Source organism: Nothobranchius furzeri, chromosome 4 (genome assembly GCF_043380555.1).
Source record: "Nothobranchius furzeri strain GRZ-AD chromosome 4, NfurGRZ-RIMD1, whole genome shotgun sequence".
Lineage (NCBI taxonomy): Eukaryota > Metazoa > Chordata > Actinopteri > Cyprinodontiformes > Nothobranchiidae > Nothobranchius > Nothobranchius furzeri.
This window is the reverse complement of record NC_091744.1, coordinates 13,724,524-13,750,600: the sequence shown is the minus strand read 5'-3', so window position 1 is coordinate 13,750,600 and position 26,077 is coordinate 13,724,524. Positions and strand designations below refer to the sequence as shown.

The 26,077-nt window shown below is 42.1% G+C and overlaps 1 protein-coding gene across 3 annotated transcripts in view; it reads right to left on the bottom strand.

The window, feature by feature from the left end:
• Positions 1 to 4,987: 4,987 nt before the first annotated feature.
• The window catches only part of bnc2 (basonuclin zinc finger protein 2), a 216,919-nt gene continuing 195,829 nt past the window's right edge, over positions 4,988 to 26,077 (bottom strand). For all 3 annotated transcript variants that reach the window (XM_054743680.2, XM_015965154.3, XM_054743681.2), the window contains 2 exons: positions 18,103 to 20,495; positions 4,988 to 10,909 (listed from right to left, as the gene is read on the bottom strand). In XM_054743680.2, the coding sequence (XP_054599655.1) occupies positions 10,093 to 10,909; positions 18,103 to 20,495 (3,210 nt within the window). In that variant the 3' untranslated portion in view covers positions 4,988 to 10,092. The remainder of the gene's footprint in view (positions 10,910 to 18,102; positions 20,496 to 26,077) is intronic.

Here is a 26,077-nt window from a genome sequence, read left to right as displayed (position 1 = left end):
GTTTGTGATGAGTTCAGCGTTCCCTCTGTCCCTAGGTTGCCAGAGGGCTTTTTTCATCTTTCTTTCAGACTTAACCCCTTCCTAACTGCATTTCCTCTTTGTTTAGCAGCCATAGTAAAAACGAAGCAATAGTAAGTCCAGCTGTTGTTAAAGTGATCCAGTATGGGCAAACTTTTGTCTTCTCTGGGGAAGTGTTTGGATATTCACACTCTTTCTCAGCTGATGGGCCACAGAATCTGGCTGTAATGGTTTGATTTGCCCAACTCTAGTTGGATCGATGCGGCTGTTTACAGTTTCTCCCTCTTTCATCGCTTTTGTCTTTTTTCTAATTTAGTGTTCCCAAACCATGCACAGGGGTCTGAGTCTGTCTGCTGTGCTTGCATCTTTGCCCTTCTCCCTACTCTCCATCACTGTCCATTGATGTTTTTCCTCTCTTTCTCTTCTCCTCGTCCTCTTTCCTTCCTTGGTTGGTCTTGGAAAAAGAGCTGCATGCCTCCACACTTCTGGACAAGACTGATGGCTCGTCAATAGCATTAGCCAGCACTGCAGGCCTCAGTGGTGTAGAACCAAATCAATAAAGCCAGTAAAAAGACTTATACGTGTATGCAGTCCATTTCAGCCAATTCTCATGTTACCACAGATGAGTTTTTGTAGGAATTAGGAGTCACCATCTAATTTATTCCCTTTCTTCTGTTTTGCTACTAACTCAACAAAGAAATTAGGGTTGTTGTAAGTCATTCAGTGCATCTGTTGTTAGAGTATTCATGACATAATTAAAAATAAATCTAGCTCAATGGGAATTTCATATGTAATACATTTCAGCAGCAACATGTAAAGACTTATCAGCTTTTATTTCTTTCTAAATTCTAGTTATTTACTTTGTAATGATAGGGTGCTTGATAAATCAATTAGTCATCAAAGGAAAAGGATTTCTGCTTTGAGTCCTGCCCTGAGGGTTTGTGGATATGTGTGCTAGCAAGATGTGAAGACTTAAGATTTAAAAAAGTCAAATTTTACTCCGTACTTCTGTTTGGAACATGTTTATGCTTTTGTTCTTTTTGCAGTTGACAAAGAAAAGGTTGTTGAGCAAACACAATAGTCAATCATAAGGATACGCACCATTACACTTGGTACCAGGGTACCATAGGTTGCAGGTCGATGTTCAACTTTGTGGTCGCGTTGTCCTTTTTATGCCTGTATGTTTTAAATGCTTGGTGATAGGAGTAGGGGTTGTATGAACTAGTCGACTTCACGGCTCTGTAGTGACTTTTTATGCCTGTCATCGACTAGTCGCTGTCACGTGATAATGAATGACAAGATGCAGTCCTCCAGCAGGTGATGAGCCCCTGCGTCGGGAGGCGGAGGCGACGCGCTGTGCCAGAGCGTTGGTACTGACACCGGCGGTTAAAACGGACATTTAACCAAACTGTGACCTATTCCCTCTCGCAATTTTACCTTCCCCCACCCCCATCCTAATCTTAGCCAGTTTGCGCATGCAAAGCTCTGATCTTTGACGCGCTCCAGACATCTGCGTCCTGAGCACAGCCAAATCAGGTGTCACCACCTCAAAAACAAATTAAACACACAATCGTTCATGTCCGCTCATTTACTTTCATGTTTTCTGTCTGTTATTTGTGCCTGATGCGTTTCGCTGCTGCGGAGCGAGGCACATCACCTGTTTTGTCCTCCGGTGACGCACCCCCAAGATTCCACTATCTCCGCTCCGGCACGAACTCCGCAGCAAAAACGGTCCCGTTGTAGTCGGCCGGCGCTGTTCTTGCGGTCGGTAGATCTTTTAGAACTGCAGTTCAAAGGTAACTCATAAGGTGAATATATATGAACCCAGGTAGCAGTTTCTCTTTAGGATTGAGAGGAGATGCAAGAAGATAATAAACAGATACAGGACAGAAAAATAGTCAAATAAAAACAAGTTAGTTTTTGCACCTGCTGGTTGCAACAAACAAACACCATTGAAGGTAATCAGAAGTGAGGAACAGAAAATGAAATAATTATTTTAATGTTTAGAGCAGCAGGAACTCCGAGAGGCTGCAGGCGCATCAGTGAGTTTGCGGCCGCTGCACAGGGGGAGGGGGGAGAGGGCTGAAGCAGAAACTACCGTTGTTAAAAGAAATGTGTTTAACTTTGAAAATGTGGGCGCAATTTTAATTGTCAAAAACTCCAGCGAACCTACCGACCCCACCCCCGCCGCTTCAGGTGTATGACATCATCAACGACTAGTCGAAGTTGACTCGATTTTCATTACTTGACTGTCGACTTTGAAAAAAATTAAGTCATGCAACCCCTAGATAGGAGCGGAATGATTTACACTACAGTGAATCATTTACACGGTCAAACACTGATGGTGATTAGCTATAATGTAGCCAAAGCTGTCCTAGGGCACACGTACAGAAGGCAAGGCAGAGGTGTCTTGCCCAGGGACAGGAACTGCATGGTGGCAAAGTTGTTAGCACTGTTGCCTCACAGCAAGAAGGTTGCAGGCTTGAAGCCTGGTTGCGGACTTTCTGCGTGGAGTTGAATGTTCCCCCCATGCATGCGTGGTTTTTCTCCAGGTACTCCCATTTTGTCCACAAATCACAACATGCTCTATAGATTAACAATTGTGTGCCATTTTGGTTAAAAGCGTCTGCCAAATAAATACATTTTTAAAATATGTCTTGCCCTCCTTGTGTAAGATGTCAATGGTCAAGTCCACAGCCTTCCCCATGATTGTGTAGCCTACATAACTAGGCTGAGAGACCATTTAAAGGCTTTTTCAGGTGTTTTGGGTGAATTAACTAATTAGTTTAGCACAAGGGGTCTTCAAAATTGAACCTTTTCACACAACACATTCTCACACCCTAAGCGTCGGAAACAAACGCTTGGTCAGCCACCCTCCACGTCAGACCCCAGACGCCAAAAGTGCCCTTTTTCGTTACTTATGTGCGAAAAGGGTTTTTCCCTTTTGTAACTGCAGATCCCAATGCAGCGTAAAACTGACGTGATTAGATATCCGCTGATGCGGCACCGAACCAGCTCATTTAACCGCACCTAAACCTTAACCTTTCACTATTTATAACCTTCCCCTCTCCCTCATCCTAACCTTAACCCTCTTGCTACCTAAAACGTTACTCTCACTGCGATCAAGCGTTTGTTTTCCATGCATTCAGACTCTGACAGTCAGAGTCTGACTGTCAATTTTCGTATTTGCAGCCCAAGGAGAACGTTAGAACATACCATCTGGCGAGGGGGAGGTTACAAATACCCTCTACTTTTAACCTCCACCGTGGTAGCTGAAACCTCCCCCTCGCGTTGGCTCGGTCCAAACCCGACCAATGACGAGGCGGCTCCCGCCGTTCACTTCATAGAGCCGGCTTTTGGAGCGATCGACACATCACTAACGTGTTCACTAAAAAGATGGTTAAGGTTAGGATAGGGGTGAGGGGAAGGTTAAATAAGAGGATAAGGTTAAATAAGAGGATAAGGTTAAGTAAGAGGATAAGGTTAGGGTGAGGTACGATGAGCTTGCCAGGGGGCTGTGGACATCCCATCACGTCAGTTTTACGCTGCATTGCGATCTGCAGTCAAATAAGGGGAAAACCCCTTTTCACACATAAGTAACGAAAAGGGGCACTTTTGGCGTCAGGGGTCTGACGTGGAGGGTGGCTGACCATGCGTTTGTTTTTGAGGCGCTGGGAGTGAGAATGTGTTGTTTCACAATATTCTAATATTCTGATACGGAATTTGGGATTTTCATTAGTTATCAGTTTAAAAATATATCACTCTGTGTGTAATGAATGAATCTAATAAACAAGTTTCACTTTTTGAATGGAATTACTGAAATAAATCAACTTTGTCATGATATTCTAATTTATAACCAGCACCTGTACATAGAATGTAATAATCTGAAACACCATCAGCTACAGCTAGCTATAGCATTAGTGCAGCTTGGGACACTGCTGGGATGCATTTGTTGATGTTCCTGTGTTTCTTTTGTTGTTGTTGTTGTTTCAAAGTAAGGGCTTTAAATGGTAAATGGCCTGTATTTAGCGTCTTCTAGAATTCTATAACCCCCCAAGGCACTTTACAACCAACTAGTCATTCACCTTGTTTTCAAATCTATCCACAAAGGTAAATAACTGATTATAACCTTTTGCAATAAAATAACTTCAAAAGGTCTAAACTATCAACTTCAGATAGCTGTTTATGATAAATCTGATTGATCAATTTTACCAAGAGTTAAGAGCTTAGAAAATGTGTGTGTGTGTGTGTGTGTGTGTGTGTGTGTGTGTGTGTGTGTGTGTGTGTTTTGCACCTGTGCACGTTGACAGCTTCAAGGACCGGCAAATAACAAGGACCAGTATTATTTAATTCAAGGTCAATAATCTTTGTGTCACTTCTTCTCTTTCACAGAGGCGAGGTTGAGTAAAAATGGTTTTGCTGCTGGAGCTCATGTTAGTTTGTAATCTGACCCCCAGTTTCATCAAAAGTTGACAGCAAAGGTTGATTTTGTCTGATGATGTCATCACTTTCCTTCTTTCTGATGCTGTTATAAACGTGATATTTCCCACCTGCTTACATACTCTTAGTTGGTATTCTTTATTAATTCATGTAAAAACCACTGATTGATCTCATACTGGATGGATAGAAAAGGATATATATATACATATAATATAAAAATAGTTTTTGCTGTATTTTGACCTAATTTCCTTGTTTAAATTTGATTTCAGCCCAAAATCAAACAAAGGGACTTGAAGTCCTTACTGCAGAAGTACCTTCTTCTCATACCAGAACATCTTTTAATAACTTAATTAATCTAATCATCCACTAATTGGTCAAGATAGCCTTTTCCCTAATGATTTCTATCATAGTGTAGTTAACGACTTCTGAAATCACTTTCCTGTTAAAACGCCGTGATTGACGTGCTTTTTAGATATCATTTCTGAGCATTACGGCTTGCAAATTTGAATAAAATCTAATGACAAAAGACTAGTGACTGATAAATCTTTAATATAAAAATTGTACAAGAATTCTGATACAAATTACAAGAGGTATTTGGACAAAATATGAATAAAATTCCATTTACATCCCCAAACCCTTATGCATTTTATGCAAAAACCATAGACAGTTATGATACAGAAACAAATACAAGAAAGGCTAAAAATAAAGAAAAAAGTCTCTTAAAAAGGATTATTTTTAAATCCTTCTGTCTGCACATGGGGAACACCTCTTTAGGTAACATACAGTATTGATGAGGCTTCTGAATCACCATTTTGACAACAAAGTGGCGCAAGCTCCTTTGCTTTGTTTTTGTTTTCTGATTATGAAGCCATGCAACGCCGTCGAGTGCTCTAACAGGCTTTTCTAAACACAGACACTAATGCTTCGGATACTCAAAATAAACACAAGTAAAAAACCCAAAAAATAAACCAAAACAAAACACCAGCTCGTCAAACTATTTATACTTTAAGACTTTAAAATATATTTGAAAAAAAAAAAACTATGGAAAACATTTAGTGAATTTACAGTATTTCTTTGTTTTTGTTTTCAGGAAAATTGACATTTCACAGGTTCCAGTTGAAATGAATGATGGCATTCTTTTAGAACACAAGTCATGAAAGTGAGGCATCGGTACAAACCCTCGTGTGTATTTCTCTTTTAACTGCATATTTCTAATGACATCCTGGTTAGCTTTACCCTCACGTCGTGCCATGAGCTGCATTAACTGCACGCCGTTGCGCCTCTCATCCTCTTTCCTCCCTTCTTTTTGTACTCACTCATTCTGTGACATGAACAAACTGGACGGCGATGATCAGGTCAGGCGTTTTCATCCGTTTGCCATCCCGTTTCTCCCTCTTTGTGCCATGCAGAATGGCAGAATAATTGATGCCTGACGCTGCTCTAATCAAATATTTAAGATTCACTCCAGTGGTTTGGGCCAGTGAGGCGCTCTGAGCAAAGCGTTTCTGATGTCCAGGAGTGTGGTCACTAGGCTAAAAAGAATGCACCGTGATCTGTGTGTCTGGAGAGTTTTGTTGATAAGGGAGACTAACGGTCATTTCTCTGGAGGAGGAGGCTGGAAGTGTTGATCTTCAACCACTGGTGGTAACTTCTGGGGACCCTTTCTTGCTTATAGCTTTTCCACCAAAACCCGTGTTTGTATTTTTCTCCTCGTTGCATTAGACGTCTGCTGCAAGGCTTCAGCTGTAAAAGATTCTGAGTACAGTCCTTTTCAACTGTTCCATCTCCTTCTGGCTGCCTCCCTCGGCTGTCTCCCTGCAGACTGTCGCTTGCACGCTTTTTTAGCTATGTTTCTGGACTCGTGCAGCTTTAAATTCTGCTGGTTCGACTGGCTTCATGCAATACTCTAAATAAGCTTTTTTCTTTTCCCTACAAGCCTCGTCTGTGACTTTATTTTCCTGTTTGGAACTTAAAGGTACAAATGACGGGTGGCTGCTACACGACAAGTGGGAAGCGACAAACACAACGTGTGTGAATGTAGAATGAAAACACTAAAAAGGGGATAATTGGGCAGAAAACAACAGGGCTAGAACGACTTTTCATTCTACAATTTAACAGTACTGCAGGAATATTAAGAACAGACGAATAGGTGTTGTCTACATACCAGGATGTTAGCTTTCTTCTGTTTGAAACAATAAAAACGCATTTTTCCTTTCAGATTTGTCTCCTCCATCACCATCAGTTCAGCAAGTCATTCTTTTGTGCCACTTTGCCGTGTGTTTGGCTGTTTTTGTGTTGCGGAGACAGCTGTCAGCAGGGTTCCCGGAGAAGCACTTTTTATTTTATTTTTTTTTATTTCTGCTGCAGCAAAAGCCAGAGGGACTGAATGAGTGAATGAGGCAGCAAGTGCCTCAGTGAAACTCACTCCTGGGAGAAGGCAGGGGTTCCTGTACTCAAATTTCCTTCACTTGGGATAAACAGGCAATTACCCATCCCTTTTTGCTATGCCATGGCCGTCCGTTGAACTTAAGCATACACTATTAGCACGCGTCCCTGTAGGATCTGCGCCGTGGCGTGTGGAGGTGGTAAGTGAGTAGTGGGATGAAGGAATGGGTAAGGCGGTTGCTAAATGATTGCGCTCTGACAGACAAAGAGGAAGAGAAAAAGAGAGGAAAAAAGTGAATTAAATTACCACCGACCCTAAAGAAGAATAAGCACAGATAGAAAATGAAGAGGTGAATTGAATTCAGCTCAATTGACTGAGTCAAATTAAATTGTTCGGAGCAGACTCTCTTCCTTTCCTTTCCTCCTCCTGTCTGTGTCACAGTCTTGTCAGCAACCTTGACGTCTGGCAGTGTAACAAAGTGACAAGTGAGTTATTAGACAGAGGAAGCTGGAATGGCGGCATGCCTTCAGGTAACAGAGGAGCAGCACATTTTTAATGATCGCTGCTGTCATCCTTTCCTCCCTAGTCAGCCTTCCACCTCTGCAACCTTTCCATCAACCCCAGCTCTCTGTCTCGCCCGCTTTATCTCCAAGCACAGAGGCCCAGAAAACCGCATGTGTCCTATAGGTGGAGTCTTGAAGAAAGGGAGGAAACCTTTCACCAGAATGGGTCAAATCGCTTAAACAAAACGGCTAAAGTGTGAAATAAGTGGAACTCAACACTGATTTGGATGTGAGGTGTAAAGAATACTGTACAGGTCACCATATAGCAGTGTGTGTGTGTGTGTGTGTGTGTGTGTGTGTGTGTGTGTGTGTGTTTCACAAAGAAATACTCTGTACTGGACAAAAACATCTCATTGATGATACATCACCCACTAATAAATACCCCTGTCCCTTGGCTACTTTATCCAATTACTCTAAAGTGTTTGTACCGTCAGTCACAGAGACAAAAAAAATAAATGATAATCTAAAGAAAAATAATCCAAACATATTTTAAGGATAATGTGAAAGCAATGGAAACCTGCAGCAGAGAATCACAGCAAACGGGTTTAAGTGCATGGTATTGATCCAATGGGGTAGAGTTTAAGAACAACAGGAGTTTTATTCCATCGTGTTTTTGGCCTGATTAAAAAAAATAAAAACAAAGTTTTTTTCCTCTCATTAACATGAATCGGGTTTAGGTAATACATTTTTTATCTGAATAGAAATATTTTTTGGCATTAAAAATGCTGCATTAGAGTGTTTGACCCACTAAACATGCCACGTACTGTAATTATTTTTGACACACACCAAATACCAGCTTTTCCTTTTAAAAAAGCCAAAATCTCACTGTACTGCGACTGCTGTAGTTTCTGTGGATTCCCCCTAGAATTTGTATGCTTGCATTTAATTTAGTCTCAAAACTAAGACTAAATCGTAACATTTCATCACAAAAGACACATATTGTGTTCATTTAGTCACCATTTATCCTGATTTGGGTTGAAATTTAGTTGCACTCAAATGTCACCTTTTCTTTTTCGTCTCCACCATGACTCAAATGCTGTTCCCAGGTAGTTCCGAACAGCAGCAGGCCAGAGAGATGCCGGCTTTAGTCAGAACCTTATTTCTTTCCAAGCTGTTTAAGACGTCTGGGTAAAGATATTGGATTTTGTTAAAGGTGTGGTTCACTTGCTTGGTGAATGCATTTGCAGTGGTCTCTAGTAGGAATTAATGACTTACAAGTCGTAGTCAGGGAGGAAAAAAGCTCAAGTGCGCTTGTTTCAGGAAGTGGCAGAATGCCACACCAGAGGACAGCTTAACACGGCGGGACTGATGTTTTATCTCCCTTAGTAACACAAGTCAGGAGGAGTTTCTGCTGTCTAGTGGAGTTGCCAATGCTAACAGTTAGCTTCTACTAGTTGAGACAGTCGCTGCTGATTCCTGGACGTTAAAACAAAAACAACAGCCTTCTCCGCTGTGAGTCTAGAAGGGTGAGTCCATGAACGTTAAGTGACAGTGTGACGTAGATCAAACCTCAGTGTCTATTTTCTATCAGAAGCTAATGCAGTAGATAGGAGTAGAAGACTATGTTCACGTTCAGCCTGCATGAAAAACAGCGCGACTGTTTATGATTCAGGAATGATCATTACAAACAGGTTTTCAGAATCCCACACCTTTAAGAGCTTGCAGTTGCAAACTGAACATGTGCAAAAAGTAACTGGCACAGGTAGAAAGTACTCTCTGTTCTCTCTGCAGTGTAGCTCAACAAGGTACCCAGTTGCCCAAATTTGCCATTGCAAAAATCCTCAAAATATTATTACACATCCCCCTGTATAGATGCAAAGTGCAAAAACTAAATTGGTATACTAAAGATCATAAAGAAACGGCAAAAAAAGAAAAATAAAAAAAATTGAAATGCAGGAAATTATATCAGTGTAAGAGCCTAAAAAAGCATGCCGGCAACCTCTAAATATCTAACAAGCATTTAAAACAATTCACATGGTAATTTCTTTTTTTTTTTACGATTTTTTTCAATGCCGAGAACTCGTTTTAAAATTTGTCTGTGAAGCTAACGTAAAAGAGTCCTGGTTTTAGGATGCTACTCTTTCTTGTCTATAGCTGGAAGCATTGTACTGTAACATAAAACCAATAAGGAGAGAAAAAAAGGAAGCAAACAACCATCAACACAACTCTTACACCAAAAGCCTCTTGGGACATTATTTACAAATGGAGCTGTCATGCTTTTGTAAGGGGTCCATTTAAAAGTTATCATTACACAAATACAACAAGAATTGTTTTTCTCTTTTTTTTCTCAGTACTATTGTTTCTGCAGGCAAAGTCACAAATAAGAGTTTGATGGATTCTTTGGACATAAACACAAAGAGGGCAGAGGAGTAAACGGTGGATCCTCATGAGAAAAATACCTGGAGTTTTGTTATAAAGCATCCTCCATATCTGTGAGCGGCGTCCTGTTCTTCCACAGGTGGATAAGTCGAGGACGCGGCGATGAGCTGCATTTAAAGTCAGTCCATTTTATACATGGAGATCGTAATGTTTTGTGATGACTTAAAAAGAATGGACAAAGAGGCATACAGGCTTGCATTTGATGGTCCTGAACTGGGGTTAAAAGCTCATCTGAGAAGGAATAAGAATGAGAAATGAATGGAGGAGCAGGCAGACCAGCAGGAGGGACACGTTGTGATTCGTTCTTCAGTCTAATATTGTAGAGAAGGGCGTGTTTTTATGAAGGTTTGGGTTCTGAGAGTGCCGGTTACGGCTGCGCACGGAGCTGAACACCATGTTGCAACCAGGAATTTTGCACTTGTGCATCTCGCGCAGGTGCACAGTCTTGTAGTGCACGCGCAGGGTTCCTTTGTTGCTGTAGATTTTGTGGCAGATGTTACAGAGGATCCCACTGCTGCTGCCATTGCTGCCCCCAGTGGATGAGAGAAGGAATGGCGACGAGGAAGAGTCCAGTCCCTCGTCTTCTCCGTCTTTTAGTTCTCCAGCCTCATCCTGAAGTCCCCCTTCAGCCTGCCCCCTGAAACGCTGGGAGTAGTCCTCTCCGTCACTGTTGCCCTCCTCCTCATCCTCTTCTCCTTCCTCCTCCAGGTCATCCAACAAGATGCCTTCGTCACTGCCTTCTTCTGACTCATGAGAGGAGTGGATGCTGCTGCTGGATTGTACACTGGATGTGGTGCTCAGGTCCAGCACCACGTAGTCATCCGGCTGGCCCCGGAAGAGGCTGTTGATGTGATGGTTTTTAAGGTCTTGGTTGAAGGGATGATGGGGATATTCATTGCTCATGAGGGAGCGGGCACTGAAGTTTAGACCAGGGGGCCCAAGGCTGGCGCCTCCAATGCCCATCCTGGTCATTGGGTCCAAACCCATGTGGTGCCCAGTGTAGATCTTGGCCAGAAACTCGGCTCGCAGGTCCTTGGGCAGTGGTGTGAGTTGAGGGTCAAGGACAATGTCATCCAGCTCTTTGGTCAGCAGTTTGCGGTGCAGGTTGATGTTGGAGCTGTGCCTAATGAGCAAAGACAAGCACATGTATAAATCCTAAATACAAAAGCTAAATAAAGCTAAAGTCATGTTTAAATGCATGAATTTATTAGAGTCTGGAAACAAAAGCCCTCACAGAGCTCCCCCCTGCAGCTCTAACTTAGCAACGAGACAGAGCATCCTGCTGGTGTTTACCACTGTCAGCACGTCTGCACTGCACAGCCCTCAAATCCAATAGACTCTGACTCAATTAAATACTCCACCATATTGAATGGGAGTTTATCAATTGATTTGAGCAGTGGTAATGTGATAATCGAGGGGAACTGGATAGCATATTAGCACAAAGTCCTGACAGCATTATCGCATTCGCTCACTATCGGAGGTGGCTCAGTCGAGCACCTGGATGAACGTATCTTCATGTAGCCCTGGATTTAATTAAGATGGGCATTTTCCCAAAAACACACAGCAAACTGTGTCGGATAATGTGCTACAGCTGATCAAAGAAGCTCCGTAACAAACACCATGCTTAAGCCAGAACACAGTTAGCGGGGGATGTCTCACAAAGCCATGCTAAAAGTGGTGAAATGAGCTCAAAAACCAGGCTAGGTGGCATCTCGCTCCTGTTACACTGCTGCTGGGAAAAAGTTAAAGAAACAGAGACCCACCGGGTACACGTCACAATAAAGCTGCATGACACGGGTGGGGAAACTTAAGCTCTCAGGTGTGACAAATGCAAGGCCTCTTGTGTTTATAACCTCAGCCCATCATGATGAGAAAATATGCAAACACCCAGTGCCTTTAATGTGAAGGGTTTCCATGCAGGGAGGGCACACGTGTGTAAAACAACACAAAAAATAAACAAATGAAAGAAAAAGGATCATCCTCAATAAGAATGGGCAAAAAATGGAGTCACAATGGATAGTAGAGCTTACCAGCAGTGGCAGGGTTGATGCAGTCAAAAAGGGTCCCTTTCCTTTAATTATTTACTTCCCTATCCGACATTGTCCTGCAAGAGGTAAACATACATTCATTTGAGGGACCCTTTTCTGTGAACCAAGCAGCCAGGAGCCCGTCCGCTCGAGCATCGTCAGCATTAAGGACAGGGAGCATGACTGGTTGATTAGCCATGGCTGTCACTGTGTGTGTGTGTAATCGTATCTATGTGTGTGTGTGTGTGTGTGTGAGACCAAAAAGGTTAAACGTATGTTTTCCTTATTTTTGACAGTGCAAATGTAACAAAGTGACATAAAATTTACAATATGATATTTGTGGTGACGTTTTTGTGTAAAGTACGTGTTTGGCTGTGAGGGATCGGTGTTTCTAAGACGTGTGAAACAAAAATGGACGTGTTTTGCAGGAACACCACGGGGTTTTGTAGTATTCTGAGCCACAGATTGGCTCCGCTAGCTGGCTCGGTGGGTTGTTGATGATGCTCAAGTAGGCAGGTCCTTTGCAACATGTCTCCAACTTTAAAACAACACCTTCTCACTGCTAATAAGCTCTAAGTTAACCATGGCTATCTATGGAGGTCAGACATGCTAAAAATCAAGTTTGCAGATTTACTGGAGATTATTTTCAAACACTCATAATGAAAAGTGTTCTGAGGAGTTTTTAAGGAAAATATTGACCGGAAATATCTGCAACAAAAAAATAAAACTGCCTTTCAGGTTCAGTGGCTTCTAATAAAAGTATTTAATAGTTACATAAATATAAAAACGCAAGCTGCAAAGCCAAACTAGTCCCAGTTTACCGTCATAGCACTGTTGTTTAACCGTTGTGTGGGCAGGGTCTCCTTGCCTTAAACAATCCAAATAAGTCAACTGAATCCACATGCTGAGGACATAATGCCCTCTTCTCTTCATTTATCAGATTTAGATTCTCTGCCCCATTTCCCACTCCCTTCCATTCCTCCACCTCCATCACTCCTCCTCCTCCTCAGTATGATCTCTCTCTCTCTCTCCCCCCACCTCCCCACCTCTACAGTGCCTCCCTGCTGGCCAGTAATGTGGCTGGCAAACCAATTTGACAGTCTCATCTTCGCCCAAAAGATGTGGGAGGCCTCCAGAGAGCCTGGCTTTGGCTGTGCAGAGGAGGCAGAGCGAGAGTGTGCCTGTCCCGATCGCCGTTAATCATCTTTAGGTTCATCTGATGGCCCTTGCCCTTGTTTTTGTGTCGGCGCGAGTGTGTATGGATATACATGTCTAAATGACTCATAATGTGTAAATGAGATGGAGCGCTGAGACACTGGTGGTCCTTTGTCTTTCCTGTCATTTGGGGTGTGTTATGAGGTTTTAGGTTTGAGTGGGAGGACCAGAGATTCAGTAGCATTCATCACTCTGTTACCTCTCTGCAGCATTGTTTAAAGTTATTTCACCAGCTTCCAGTGGACACACACACACACGCACACACACGTTTCTATATGTTATTCATCTAAGACTCATCTTATTGTATTTATGCGCTTTAAAATTCATCCCAGCTAAGCTGTCAGTGCCAACCCAAAGGGGTGTAATAGTTTTCATCTTTTATTCTGCAGAAAATGTAAAACTGGGTTTGAGCAGCTTTTGCTAACAGATTCTCTCTGCGAGCAGCATGCCCTTTGTTTGTGCGAGACAAACTCTGATTGTGCAGCAGAGAAAACCAGCTCCACATGCCGAGAGGGGACCGAGGGGAAAAGGGAAGGAAGACGGAGAGACGAAGGAGAGGGGAGGAAAGAGACTTTCCAACATAATTAACCTTCACTCTCTCCTTTTTCAGTGGCCCATGCAGGGACCATGAGCCGCGCACCGCTGCATCATGGGAATGCGAGTGGAGGGAGGACACCTGCTTACTTCAGCGACACAGAAAAGGCAGGTTCAGATTTTGTAGAGAAGGTTAATTTAATCTAGAACACCAATGCTTTGAGAACTTTGAAGGAAAGGTTAATAATAAAGACGACTACTGCCACACACTTTATCCCTCGTGTCAACTTAAAATAAACATAAAGTCATTTACTTTGGTGCCACAGGGACCCCGGGTAGAACAAATCCTCATCTCCTGTCCTCTGTTTTACAAAAAAAAAAAAAACTCCTCCATGTTGCATGTTTACTCAGGTGGAACATTTATCACTGCACAGATGTTTCTGCATGCTTTTGTGTAAAATTAGCTGTTTACTTATCAACAGTACAGAGATGTAAGTTGAGCACTGGATAGTTTATTTCTCTTTTGACTTCATCATAACCAACTGCTTGTCTTTTTCCATAAAAGAAATGACCCCTTTCTCCTGTTTTCTTTCCTTTACGTTGATGTGAGGTTCTGAATCTGTCTGTTGTGTATTTACACGACTTTAGACTTTCTGTCTACTGAAAAGTCCTGCTTTCTAATTGTGATCGCTAACACAAGTCAGCTAAAAACAAGTATCTAATTAGCAGAAAACATGTATTAATTATATAAACATACATGCAATAAACATTCAAACTCTGTTTCATGCAAATACATTTGTACACGCATGTTTCCTAATCTTATCAGACCAAGCTCTGATGAAAACAACTAAATTATATTCCCGTTTGATTGCTTCCATTACACTCAAATACACATTATGTCATTAGAAGATTATCCAGGGGCAGATTTGATGAGAACGTAACTTGTGCGTCGATTCATCTCAAAGCCCCAGGATTCCTGCAGCTTTGCAGCGCATCGCTTTTCTGTTGTTTCGTTCCCCGTTCGAACCTGCAGCAGAGTAATATGTCCCATATGGCGTCGGGAAGAGTATGGAAACAACAGCGTCTCACCCACCCAAAGCGAGACAGCACTGGCTTAAAGATGCATTATTGTCATAGCTGCGTGGTTCTGCTTCCTGCGAAGCTCTGCCTACCATATGCTCTGCCACGTTGTGAGTTTGACGGGCATTTATACGCCGGTGTTTTTCATCAGCTGAGTTAAACGATCACACACGTCCAAACTGACAAGCTGGTAAAGTTTTTCTGTTTAATGTAATCTGAGTATTTACTTACTGTTTTGGGCTTTGGAGTTTATGAAAACTCAAATTTCCCAAACTATTTCTCACCTCTTTTTCACAGTAATTGCATTTTTGTTACTTTCTACAGGTCATGATGAGTTTATGGCATCAGGGGTGTTAAATAGCACAGCTGGTAAAACAAAGCAGAGCTGCTGTGTTTATTTTACATTAGAATTTAGTACGTTTGTCTTAATATAAAATATAGATATTCCTTAGTTTATATCTGCATGACGTGATTTGTTTAAATTCTTTAATGCTCCCAAAAATATTTCAATGGGTGTGTGAATATGTAAAGTTCACTCACATAAATGTGCTTGATGTTTCATTTTTTTACTTTTTGACGTTCACATTTTTCAAAGTCTTGATAAAAGACAGGATTTAGCACATCAAAGTGAGGCAGTGAACGCCACGAAAACACTTCTGCCTCTACATCTTTACTCTGTGAGCTGAAGGGTTTCACCTTTATGGATGCTAACCTGCTTTGCTTGTTGTCCTCTTACATCCAGCATAGGAGGAGTCTCTAATTCACCGTCTCTGTTTACACGCAGCAAACAGAGCTGAGGCCATAGATGCCACAAAAATAACAAATAAAAGAAATGCAATAGATAAGGATTTGAATGTTTGGGCTGAGCGTGGTAGGAGGACAAGGTGCAACAAAAGAGACAAGAAGTAAAAAAGAAGAAAATCCAAATCCCAAGTTCACTCATTTTTTCAATACATTTGCAGTGGTCTAAGTGAATGCTTTGTGAGTACAGTAAGACAGAGGAGAGGCGAGCAGAGGATAGCAGGTTTTGGAGGCTTATTTCCTGATATTCAGGCATCTAGCCTCTGATTGGCTAACATCAATGCTGCTCTTCCACTGCCTCCATTCACTCTTCAACACTGGCTTTTTATCTCTACAAATAACTCAAGCCTGAAGAAGTTCTGCTATGTTGTGGTGTCGCTAATGGTTAGCTTATGCTGGCCGACATGCGCTCTGCTCTCTCCTGGATGATAAACCAACAACAGCCTTTCCCGTTGTGAGCCAAGATGAGTGAATCCATGACTGTTAATGTTTAGTGTGATTTAGACCAGTGTGGCTTTTTTAATCCAAGCGTCTCCTCATCTATTTTCTATCATTGACTAATGCAGGAAACAGGGGTAGAGGACTATTTTCAGTTTTCTCCGTGAGCTTGGTCTTTAAGATAAGAACAATGTTTCTACAATGGTATCTTTAATAAATCAAAGTGTCACGTGTTATGGTTACAATATGATAAACCTCTAACTTAAAGCAAACATCCTACATTTATGTGTGAAATCTTAATGCTTATTTGTATGCAAACAATTATTGTTTGGAACCTCTTGGTGAGACCTTTTCAAACTCTGAGCAATAAAGATGTTCGGTATCTTCCCCGCGTGTTGCTGCATCAAGCTGCTATATGCATATATACTTATGTATCCTTAAGAGAGTGAGTGTGTGGGACTGATATGTGCTAACAAGCCCAGGTGAGTAAGGCTGGCCTCACCTTTTAATGCGCTAATAAATGCAGCGGTTTGACAAACTGATGTCAATGTTAATGTATGCGCCTTCATCTCCCTGTGAAAAGGTGAGGTGGCGAGGGCAGGTAAACAACACGTTGCAGCTGGAAGGTTGATGCATGCAGTTAAGTGAAAATTTTAATGTGTGCTTCTCCACATTTCACTCTGCTCTTCCGAACTTCAAGTTGACACAGAGCAGATGCCACAGAGTACCTTTTTAAAAGTTTCTCATTAAATTAACAGATGTTAAATGGCAGCTTAACCAGAAAAAGTTTGCAAAAACAGCAAAGTTGCTCTTTATTATGCTAACAGCTTGAGTCACTTCTTCTTTTGCTTCTAAAGAACCAGACTATCTTGAAATCTTGTATTTTTATTTGAAAATGTACAGCTTTTGTCCAATTTTTCCAGTGTGTCATACTTATGCAGGACTCTGTTCAGAGAACTGTCATTTAGCACCGACCATTAAATCCTCTAAGTTAAAAAAATCACCCAAATGCAATATTCTAACAAGTGCTGGTGCAGGATCGCGAGGGGATGGTGGCTGGACAGGGTGGCAGTCCATCACAGGACAACACAGGACAAACAACCATATACACACACACACACACACACACACAAACACACACACACACACACACACACACACACACACACACACACACACACACACACACACACACACACACACACACACACACACACACACACACACACACACACCTAGGGACAATTTAGACAGATCAAGCTGTTTTACAAAAAATACACCCAATTATAGAACAGTCTGACGTGTATATCATAGGGAATTTCCCCAAAGAGGGTGCAACCCAACTGGTCTTTGCTGAATGTTTAACCCTCTGGAGGCAGGTGTTGCAGATATGCAACAGTTAAAACCTACCTGGTTACTCCACATATGTATTTCATGAGCATTTATTAACTCAGAAGTACCCCTGAAGGACTTAGTTGTTCGTCCTTTTATCAAAACATATTTTGAGCCTGAGAGGGTTAATGTTTCTTGGGGAGATAACATTGAGAGACTGTTAATCTGCTGTAGATATAATTTAAGCCTAACAAATATTTTTCCTCTTAAACTTGTCCATTATCCACAGCTCTTTTAAGCACTGCTGTATATTATGGCACAATGTGCATTTACAAAAAATTGCTTTTGGGGAGTAACCTTGGTACAGAAATATTATTTTATGTCTATCAAACAGTGTTATCTTTAGCATTAGAACAGAGAAGAAATGAGTCTTTGTTGCTAATTACTGTTAAAAGGGCCAGCAGAAACTTGGTGTGTCCCTAGAGTTTAGGTGCATTTTCCTGCTTGATGGATTATAGGTCAGCGGTTTGTAGGTCAGTTTGAGTACAAATCTCGGAATTTCTTAAGTTGTTCAGGTATGAGGGATTTACAGTAAGTGAATGAAAAACAGCTCTTCATGTCTAAATAAAATCGTTCTGAATTGCCCTTTAGAAACTTTGGAGATCACTAAGGTCTACTTTAAAAATAAGAAAAAAGTCTATCATCCAAAAGTAAGAAAAAATATTAATTATGGGATGATCTGGGCTTTATAAAAAAAAAAGAAAAGCCTGTTTGTACAAGGTTTCTATAAAATCTTAATGTTTTTCAGATAACATCCAAATCAAACCTACCTTGTAATGTTACAAAAACAATAAAATACATCTCGACACTGCAAGCGAGTTGCACTCACCTATCTCGGCTTCGCCGGGAAGGGAAAGCAGCGTTGCAACCAGCCACCGTACACACATGCATCTCTTTGAGGTGCACATTCTTGTAGTGCAGTTTCATGCTATAGGAGCTCTTGAAGCTCTTCTTACAGACATAGCAGATCTTGGGGTCGGGACTTGAACATGGATCTCCCTCTGGTGATTGAGAAGTAGGGAACTTGGGTGGACTGGCACCATATCCGATTGATGAGATGAAGCTCTCGTGCAGGGCCGCCATGCTTGCGGCTGCAGCAGCAGCTGCTGCCATGCCTCCGTTATAGAGACCGTACTGACTCATACAAAACATGTCATATGTTGGATCACTGAGTTCTTCTTTAATCTTGATGGGGCGCTGGTGAGGAGAAGGTGAAGAATGGCCATTTCCATCTATTTCCTTTCTCAAATGTGCGTCTTCGTTACTCTCGCTTTCGTGCTCCTTGTCCATACCCCTTCCACCCCTGCTGTGCTTTTGCTGTTCCTCCCCATCCATCAGCTCATCTCGGTAGAACATCTTAGAATCTGATGTTTCAGACTCATTTTCAAAGTCTCTTTCGTGGTCCTGATCCTCAGAAGTAAAGCTGTCCATACATCGTAGCTCGGAAGTCCCACCTCTACTCTCACTGCCAGTGCCTTCCCTACATTCATCCTCACTTTGTCTAATCATTCCTCTCAGGGCTAAACCAGGGCTCAGCTCATCTTGGGAGGGAGACTGCTGCCCACTACCGCCACTGTGGTGTCCCGTACCACTTCCACAGTTGTTGCTGTTACAGTTACCATTCATTTTGATGTTGTTATGAAGAAGAGTTGACTGGTGATGATGATGATGATGATTATGATGCATGCTGTCATCGTCATCGTCATCTTTATCCTCATAATCATCAGCCACATCGATCACTTCTTTCTCAATTTTTACAGGCATACTAGATTTACGTGGTTTCTTTTTAGGGGTGGGGTCACTGTTGCTTGTGGTGAGGTCTTGACTGGCACTAGCAGCAGATAAACGGTGAGATAGAGAACCTGCCTCAGACATGTGAACATTATTATGGGAAGCAACAGCAGCCAGGATCTGTTGTTGCTGGTCCATCAGGGTGGTGCTGTTGGTTGCAGTGGGCATGATGGGACTGGTTGGCAGTGACACTGGAGGGCTGACGAGGTCCGCTGGGGACACCAGTGTTCTGTAGAATGGGGGTACTGGCTGAACTGGCTGTACTGACTTCAGCGTGGGGAACACTAATGGACTTTGCAGGGGGGACTGGAGCATGGGGTCAACTGGTGGAGTAGTAAACCCAAGTGGTGGCCTTCCAGGACTGGTGAGAGTGAAACCACTATTCTTGCTGTTGGAGATAACGGGTGTACCAGCAGAGGAATTGGCACGGATGAGGTCTTTGTCACGGTTATTGCGCAGCATGGGCATGTGCAACCGTGGGTTGGGGTTGGCACTATGGCGGTTGCGACTGCGCAATGAACTGAAGACCATGTTGCATCCCTCAATGGTGCAACGATGTTTAATCTTCAAGTGGACAGCATTGTAGTGTATCTTAAGTGTGCCTTTATCATAGAAGGTTTTTCCACAAGCATTGCAGCACACTCGACCCTTCCGTGAGGTGGCTCCCATGCGACGCATTCGATGCATCTTGGAGGAGAATGAAGGATGGGTGATGGTTTTAGAAGGCTCATCCTTTACAAAGTGATGGTGGACCTGGTGTTCACTCAAGCTGTTGGCTTGTTGAGACTGACTCTGAGATTGCTGTTGACCCTGCTGCTGTTGTTGCTGGAGCTGTGTCTGCTGCTGCTGCTGTTGAGCTTGCTGGGTGGAAGGGGTTGGTGAGATAGGTGACGCACAGTTGCTTGGTTCTGTCTTAGGTTCAGTGTTGTTAATGGCTCCCAGTACCCCTCGACTTGGGCTCTGACCGGTGCGAAAGGGGGACAGAGACACATCTGATTCACTGGTATCCACATGTTCGCCTTGGTTTGGTAAGCTGGGCTCACGAAGCCGTAGGGCAGACTGCTCCATTGGGAGGCCGTTTGGGGGCAAGCCAAGCATGGGGGCAGAGACTGGGTTGATGTATTGGAATGGTAGGAGGAAGGCTAAACTGTTGGGAATATTTTCAAAATGGTGAATGCTGGATGGGCTACTGTTTTCCAGATGTGTCAAGAGCCCGGGGCTGCGGGTCCGATTATTACTTTCAATGAATGTTCTAATCCCAGAGTCTGTCTTTGACGAGGGAACAGTAACTGCCTGACCTTCTTTCTCCTGAATAGCCATAAGCTCCACAATGGACTTGGTCTCACCAAAGCGCAAGAACTGCTGCAGGGTGATGATCTCCTCTTCACGGGACATGATGGTCCAGCGGTCCAGCACCTTGCCTGCAGCATCCTACATGTCCCAGAAGAGACAAAAAAGAAGATACAAACTATTATTGATTGTGAATAATCAGTGTGGTCAAAGGACAAGACAGAGCAGCAGTGAGTTTTCTGCTCATGAAATTCTAAAGGTCCTGGAGCAACATCCATCAAATAAGCTTAGTCAAAAACTAACCCTTCACTTTTTCTATTCATTCTTCATCAAAAATGTTTTTCTTTTTTCAATTTTACTGATGGGCACTAAAACGGTTCCCCAGGCAAACCAGTCATAGGTGAAGCTATTAGAAAGTCTTTGTAATTTGAAATATTGCAAAGGCTTTAATCTGTGAGACGGACTAAATGAACTTTGTAAATAATTTGAACTCTTGCTGAAACTCCCCGTGTGCAAAGTGCAGCTTTTTTATTATGAGCCAAAAAAAAACTATCAAATATAAATACTAGAATAATTAGTGAAAAGCAATAATCAGACTTGGTTGGCACGCATTTGTCTGTCTGTTCTTCATCTCTAAGGCGGGGAATGCTCCAGGGGAGACAGCGGGGGATGATGGAGATCCAAAGACAGAGTTTCATGTTAATGTGAGGTTATTGTTGAGGATGCTTTAAAGTTGTGTTCTGTCCATTGATGATTACTATGACTTTATATTGTTTTCTAAATAAGATGGATTGAAATCATCTGGTTCAAAAGGTCACACTCAAATAGTATTGTGGCTTCAATTGGATACTAATTAAGCAAAATATTTTTATGATAATTCTTCAATTTATTTGGCTTTTATGCCATGACAATAGTTTGAAAATTGACAAAAAAATAAAAATAAACAAAAAAATAAACATATCCAACCAACTGGCTGGGCATTAACCCAAAAGTTCATTTTTTATGAATACACAAGTAAAAGGGACAGCTTACATGCAAATGTGTACATTGTCATACTCCTGTGAAGGGTACATTTGTGAACAAAATTGAAATTTACAAAAGCGACAGGAAGATGTAAAGGTGTAAATAGTGCAGTTAACATGAGGTCTTAAGGGAGCAGCGGCAAGTGACATCAAGGGAGTAACGCAAGCGATGACAATTAGTCATACTGAAATGGTAGCATTTCTTTTGTGCTCCTCGCTGCTGGCATCTATAAAAGATAAATGGCGACTCGGTGAGTAGAAAGCTGTAAAAACCAACATCACAAAGCACAAAGGGCCTGTAAGGAGAAAACAGAAGATAAATGTTTAAAGAGAGGCAGCAAAAAAAGAGCACGGGAGAGACACAGAGGAAGAAACAGAAAAAAATAAAAAATAAATAAATGTGTGAGTGGTTTCATATCATGCCCTCAGATATAGAGAAATAGATTCTTCTGAGACGAAACATCAATAGTCACTGGGGTATTTGTTGTTAAATATACATTAAAAAACATTTTACACTTTCATTCTGTGTGCGCTCTGGAGTTTTAGCCTGGAGGTATGACTTTAAATTCGGGCCTGGACACTATTATTTCATACTGCACGGCCATCTGGGCATTAGTATTTCCATTTGATTTAATTGAAACAAAAAAAAAAGAAGGCAAATTAAAAAGGGAATCTTTAAGAAGCTCCAGCAACAGAATAATTTTAAGTGTGGTTCAAAGAAGCACAGAGGTCTCTTTTTATGTTTATAAGAGACAAAAAGGGACTAATCTGTGTAACGCACTGAGGTAACCAGAAAAAGGTCTTATAAGATGTGTGAATGATCCAAAATGTGCTTTTCATTTTTTTTCTAAATAACTATTTGGACAGATGTACTTCAATAAATGCCTACTTCAAATAAATAATTATCACTGTGCTTCACTTTGATATAAAAATTCAGATTATATTTAATTCTTAAGAACAACTTTAATCTGAGTCTCGCAGGCAAATTCTCAGAAATAATCTGAGGTTTTAATTTTCAACATTTAATCAGTACATCTGCAGGGGTCTCTAGCAGGAATGAGTTCGTTGTAAGTCGTACTCAGGGGGCAAACACACCGATACACCATTTCCAGGAACTCTGAGTTAGCCACAGCTGAGCTTCAGACGGCAGGTTTTGGAGTCTTTGTTCCTGATATTTGGACACCTCGCCTCTGATTGGATAACAGCAACGTTAGTCTACCACTGACTTGTAACGTAGATGTTTTATCTCTACATATTACACAAGTCTGGAGGAGTTCTGCTGTGTGGTGGAACTGCTAATGCTAATGGTTAGCTTCCACTAGCCAAAACGTTCTCTGCTGTTTCCTGGACGCTATTTCGTCATTGTGCACATTTCATATTGTGAGTCAAGATGGGTGAGTCCTAGCCTGGCCCGCCAGACCCGTCCTCTGTTTAATTCTGCAGAGAAAGAGTCTGGTAGCTCACAGGCAGAGAGGCACTTGAGGGGCGGGACTAGGCAGTTCAAAAATAACCAATCAGAAAAAGACGGAAATGCCGACGATACTGCGCGACACTGTAGTTTTTAGCTGTAGTTAAAAAAAAGGCGTCTGGTAACGGCGCAAACATCATTTATTTTTTTAGAAGAAAGGCTTTAAGCTCTTCGACTTGTGGTTTTAAAGACATTCAAGTCATTTAGAACAGACCAAAGAGCCGCAGCGAACTCCGCCGCTGTCTTCATTGTTAATGAGAAACTGAGCGTCGCTGTGTGTGACGTCCACGATGCTGTCGTTTTTTAGCTGTAATCAAAAATGGAGTTTGGTGACGGTGCAAACACCTTTCTTTAGAAGAAAGGCTTTTAGCGCTTCTACTTGTTGTGGTTTTAAAGATGTGTCCAAGTCATTTAGAACAGAGGAAAGAGCCGCAGCGAACTCCGCTTCAGTCACCATGTTCGACTCGGTGTTATGGTGTGTGACGTACGCTACTCAGCGCTGGTTGGCTCGGTTAGAGTTCTCACAGGGTGGGGTTATTTGAATAGGAGAGTTCCCAGACCGTTTCTCTGTGCAGAATTAAACAGAGGAGGAGTCTGGCAGGCCAGGCTAGGTGAGCCCGTGAACGTTTAGTGACAGTGTGACGTAGATCTATCAGGATTTTCTAATTCTAGAGTTTCACCAGCTATCAGAAGCTAATGCAGGAGATAGGTGTAGGAGACTATTTTCATGTTCAGCCTGCATGAAAACCTCACAGTGACCAATTATTGTCAGAAATAATTGTTAAAAAATGGGGTTTCAGTGTTCCACACCTTTAGGAAAAAGATACAAACATTTCCAAAAACCTTACAGATGAAAAACACGTCCTCGCTGACTGAATTCATTTCCCTCTAGTTCATAATGTGTCCTAACCTCTCTGCCTCAGATGTGAAAGAAAAGCCATAATAGACCCAGGTCGGACCACAACTCTGAGTTAAAGCGAGAGCGAGAAAACATCAAGCAGCTTTTCTGTGTTCAGGATTCAGTCTGGAGGAGGCTAATCAAGCATTTCACCTTAGTAATTGAGCAAAAAGCATTTTGCACTATTTATCCGAAAATTTAAATCTGAAGCAATCCCTGCAAAAAAAAAAAAAGGAGGAAGAGGAGGCAGAATCAAAAACCTTCTTTTAAAAAAAGCCGATGCGGTTGATCATTTCTCACTCTGTTTTACAAATATCTCCTAGCAGACAAACACATGCCCCAATAATCTTTACTACCATAAGTCTCACAACTCCACTCCCCTGCATTAGCCTTGAGACGCTGCGAGAGAAACAAATATGCCATTAGAAGCACTTTTACAAGTAGGCACTCATCTTCCAATTAGTTTAATGTGGCCCTCTTCCCCCTATATTTTCCAGGCGTGCCCCACCTATTCTTGTACACTCCCTCCAGTAAAATCTCATTAATCCTCCCCTCCCCCATCTCTTCCCTAGTGCTATGACATATTAGTCTGTCATTATGCATCCCAGAGTCCTTTAAACAATGCGGCTAAACCTCTGTTTGCCAAGTTAATGACTATTAGCCAATAATTACAGCAGCGAGACGACGGGGCACCCCACTTTATCTGGTCGACAGCTTCTCATGTTGGTTTATTTTATCTGCATGCCTCTGTGTCTGGCAGAATTAATCTCGCAACCTGTGTATTTATTCATCTTTCTGCTGATGCAATTTCTTCTGAATTCACTGTGGCGTTGTATTATTATGTTGTTAACATGGAGCGGAGTTGATCTGCTTGCAAATTGCTGAGCTTGATCGTCTCTCCATAATCTTCATTACCACTGTCAGTCCAAATAAACAAACAAATAAATAAAATGAGCAATTTTACAGTGAGCAGGCTAGCTGTATTAGGAAACCACATCTGTCGTGTCATGTTCAAGATGAGTAACTGTTGAGTTTAGGGAGAACTGTGACGGCAAAGTGAAAAAATACAAAATACACAACACTGTTCCCCATTTCTCTCCAAAATCTCAATAAGGAAACCTCTGATGAGCACATTATGAAAACTGGCTAGTGGCTGTATCGGTCCATAAAAGTGAAAGGGCAGTTCAGCCAATCATGAGACAGATCAGCTGAAAAAAAGGAAGGATCAGTTCTCACAATGGCAAAGCGAACCATGGGAACCACATTGATTCACCAATCACCTAGCAGTGAATGTGATCTCCGCTAAGCCTCGGGGGAATCCCCATTGATCCCCAGTCCTGCTCTCAGAATCCAGTTTCTTTAAAAAAATAAAAAGGAAAACACGCTCTATTCCTGTGTTCGCCACTTCAAGGGAGGTTAAGCAGAAGTTCCTTGTGATCTGAGAAGGTCTTGAACTTTGACGCTTCCTCTTCCATTTTCTGCCCCCCCACCCCTCCCTGTTTTGGGCCTTTATGAATAATGCAGAGGATCTAGTGACGAGGGGGGCACCATGGGGGATAGGTTCATGCAAAGCCCACTGCCTCAAGCCATCACATCAGAGGGCGAGCGCTCCGAAGACACAAGCCGCTTCCCCTACCAGCTCCCATGTGGCAGGTCAGAGGTCATCTGTGAACAACAACCTTTACTGCTTTCCCTTGTGATGGACCACAGGATAATCTCTTGCTACATAAAGACGTGGGTGGAGAAAATTTGCAAAGAATCATGAAGGCAGAAATGTTTACTGCGTGATCTATCTTGGTAATGTTCTCTTAGTCCGCAGAATGCATCTGGAATGCGACCCTCAAATGCTTGTTTTAAATCCAAAGACATGAAGTTCTACAACAAAGCTTTTTTCAGTAAACATCTAAAACGATGCCATAGTGAATAGTAGAGGTGTGTGTTAGCAAGAATCTGGCGATACAAAATACATCACCAAACAGGATGCCGTTAAGATACTAAAAACCAGATTTCTAGGACTGCCGGGCAGAAACTGCTGCCACAGACTTTCAGTTGCACCACAACAATAAATACAGTAAATGTTTGCATGTAAATTCTCAATTTAAAAAGTCCATGCGCTACTGTTAAAGAGAAGGTGTGTAAGTTTTATCATCAATATCTGTAAATACTCAGTTAAATGTTGTTGATGATGCCCGGTTGCTGAAAATTATAATCGGCTTTGTAACATTTAACCATAGAAATCTGGCCTAAAATACACAGGAGCAGGTTTACGTCTCTGGGTGACGCCATATTGGACGCCATGTTTCCTTCTACAGGTATCCGTGAGGACAAAATACAT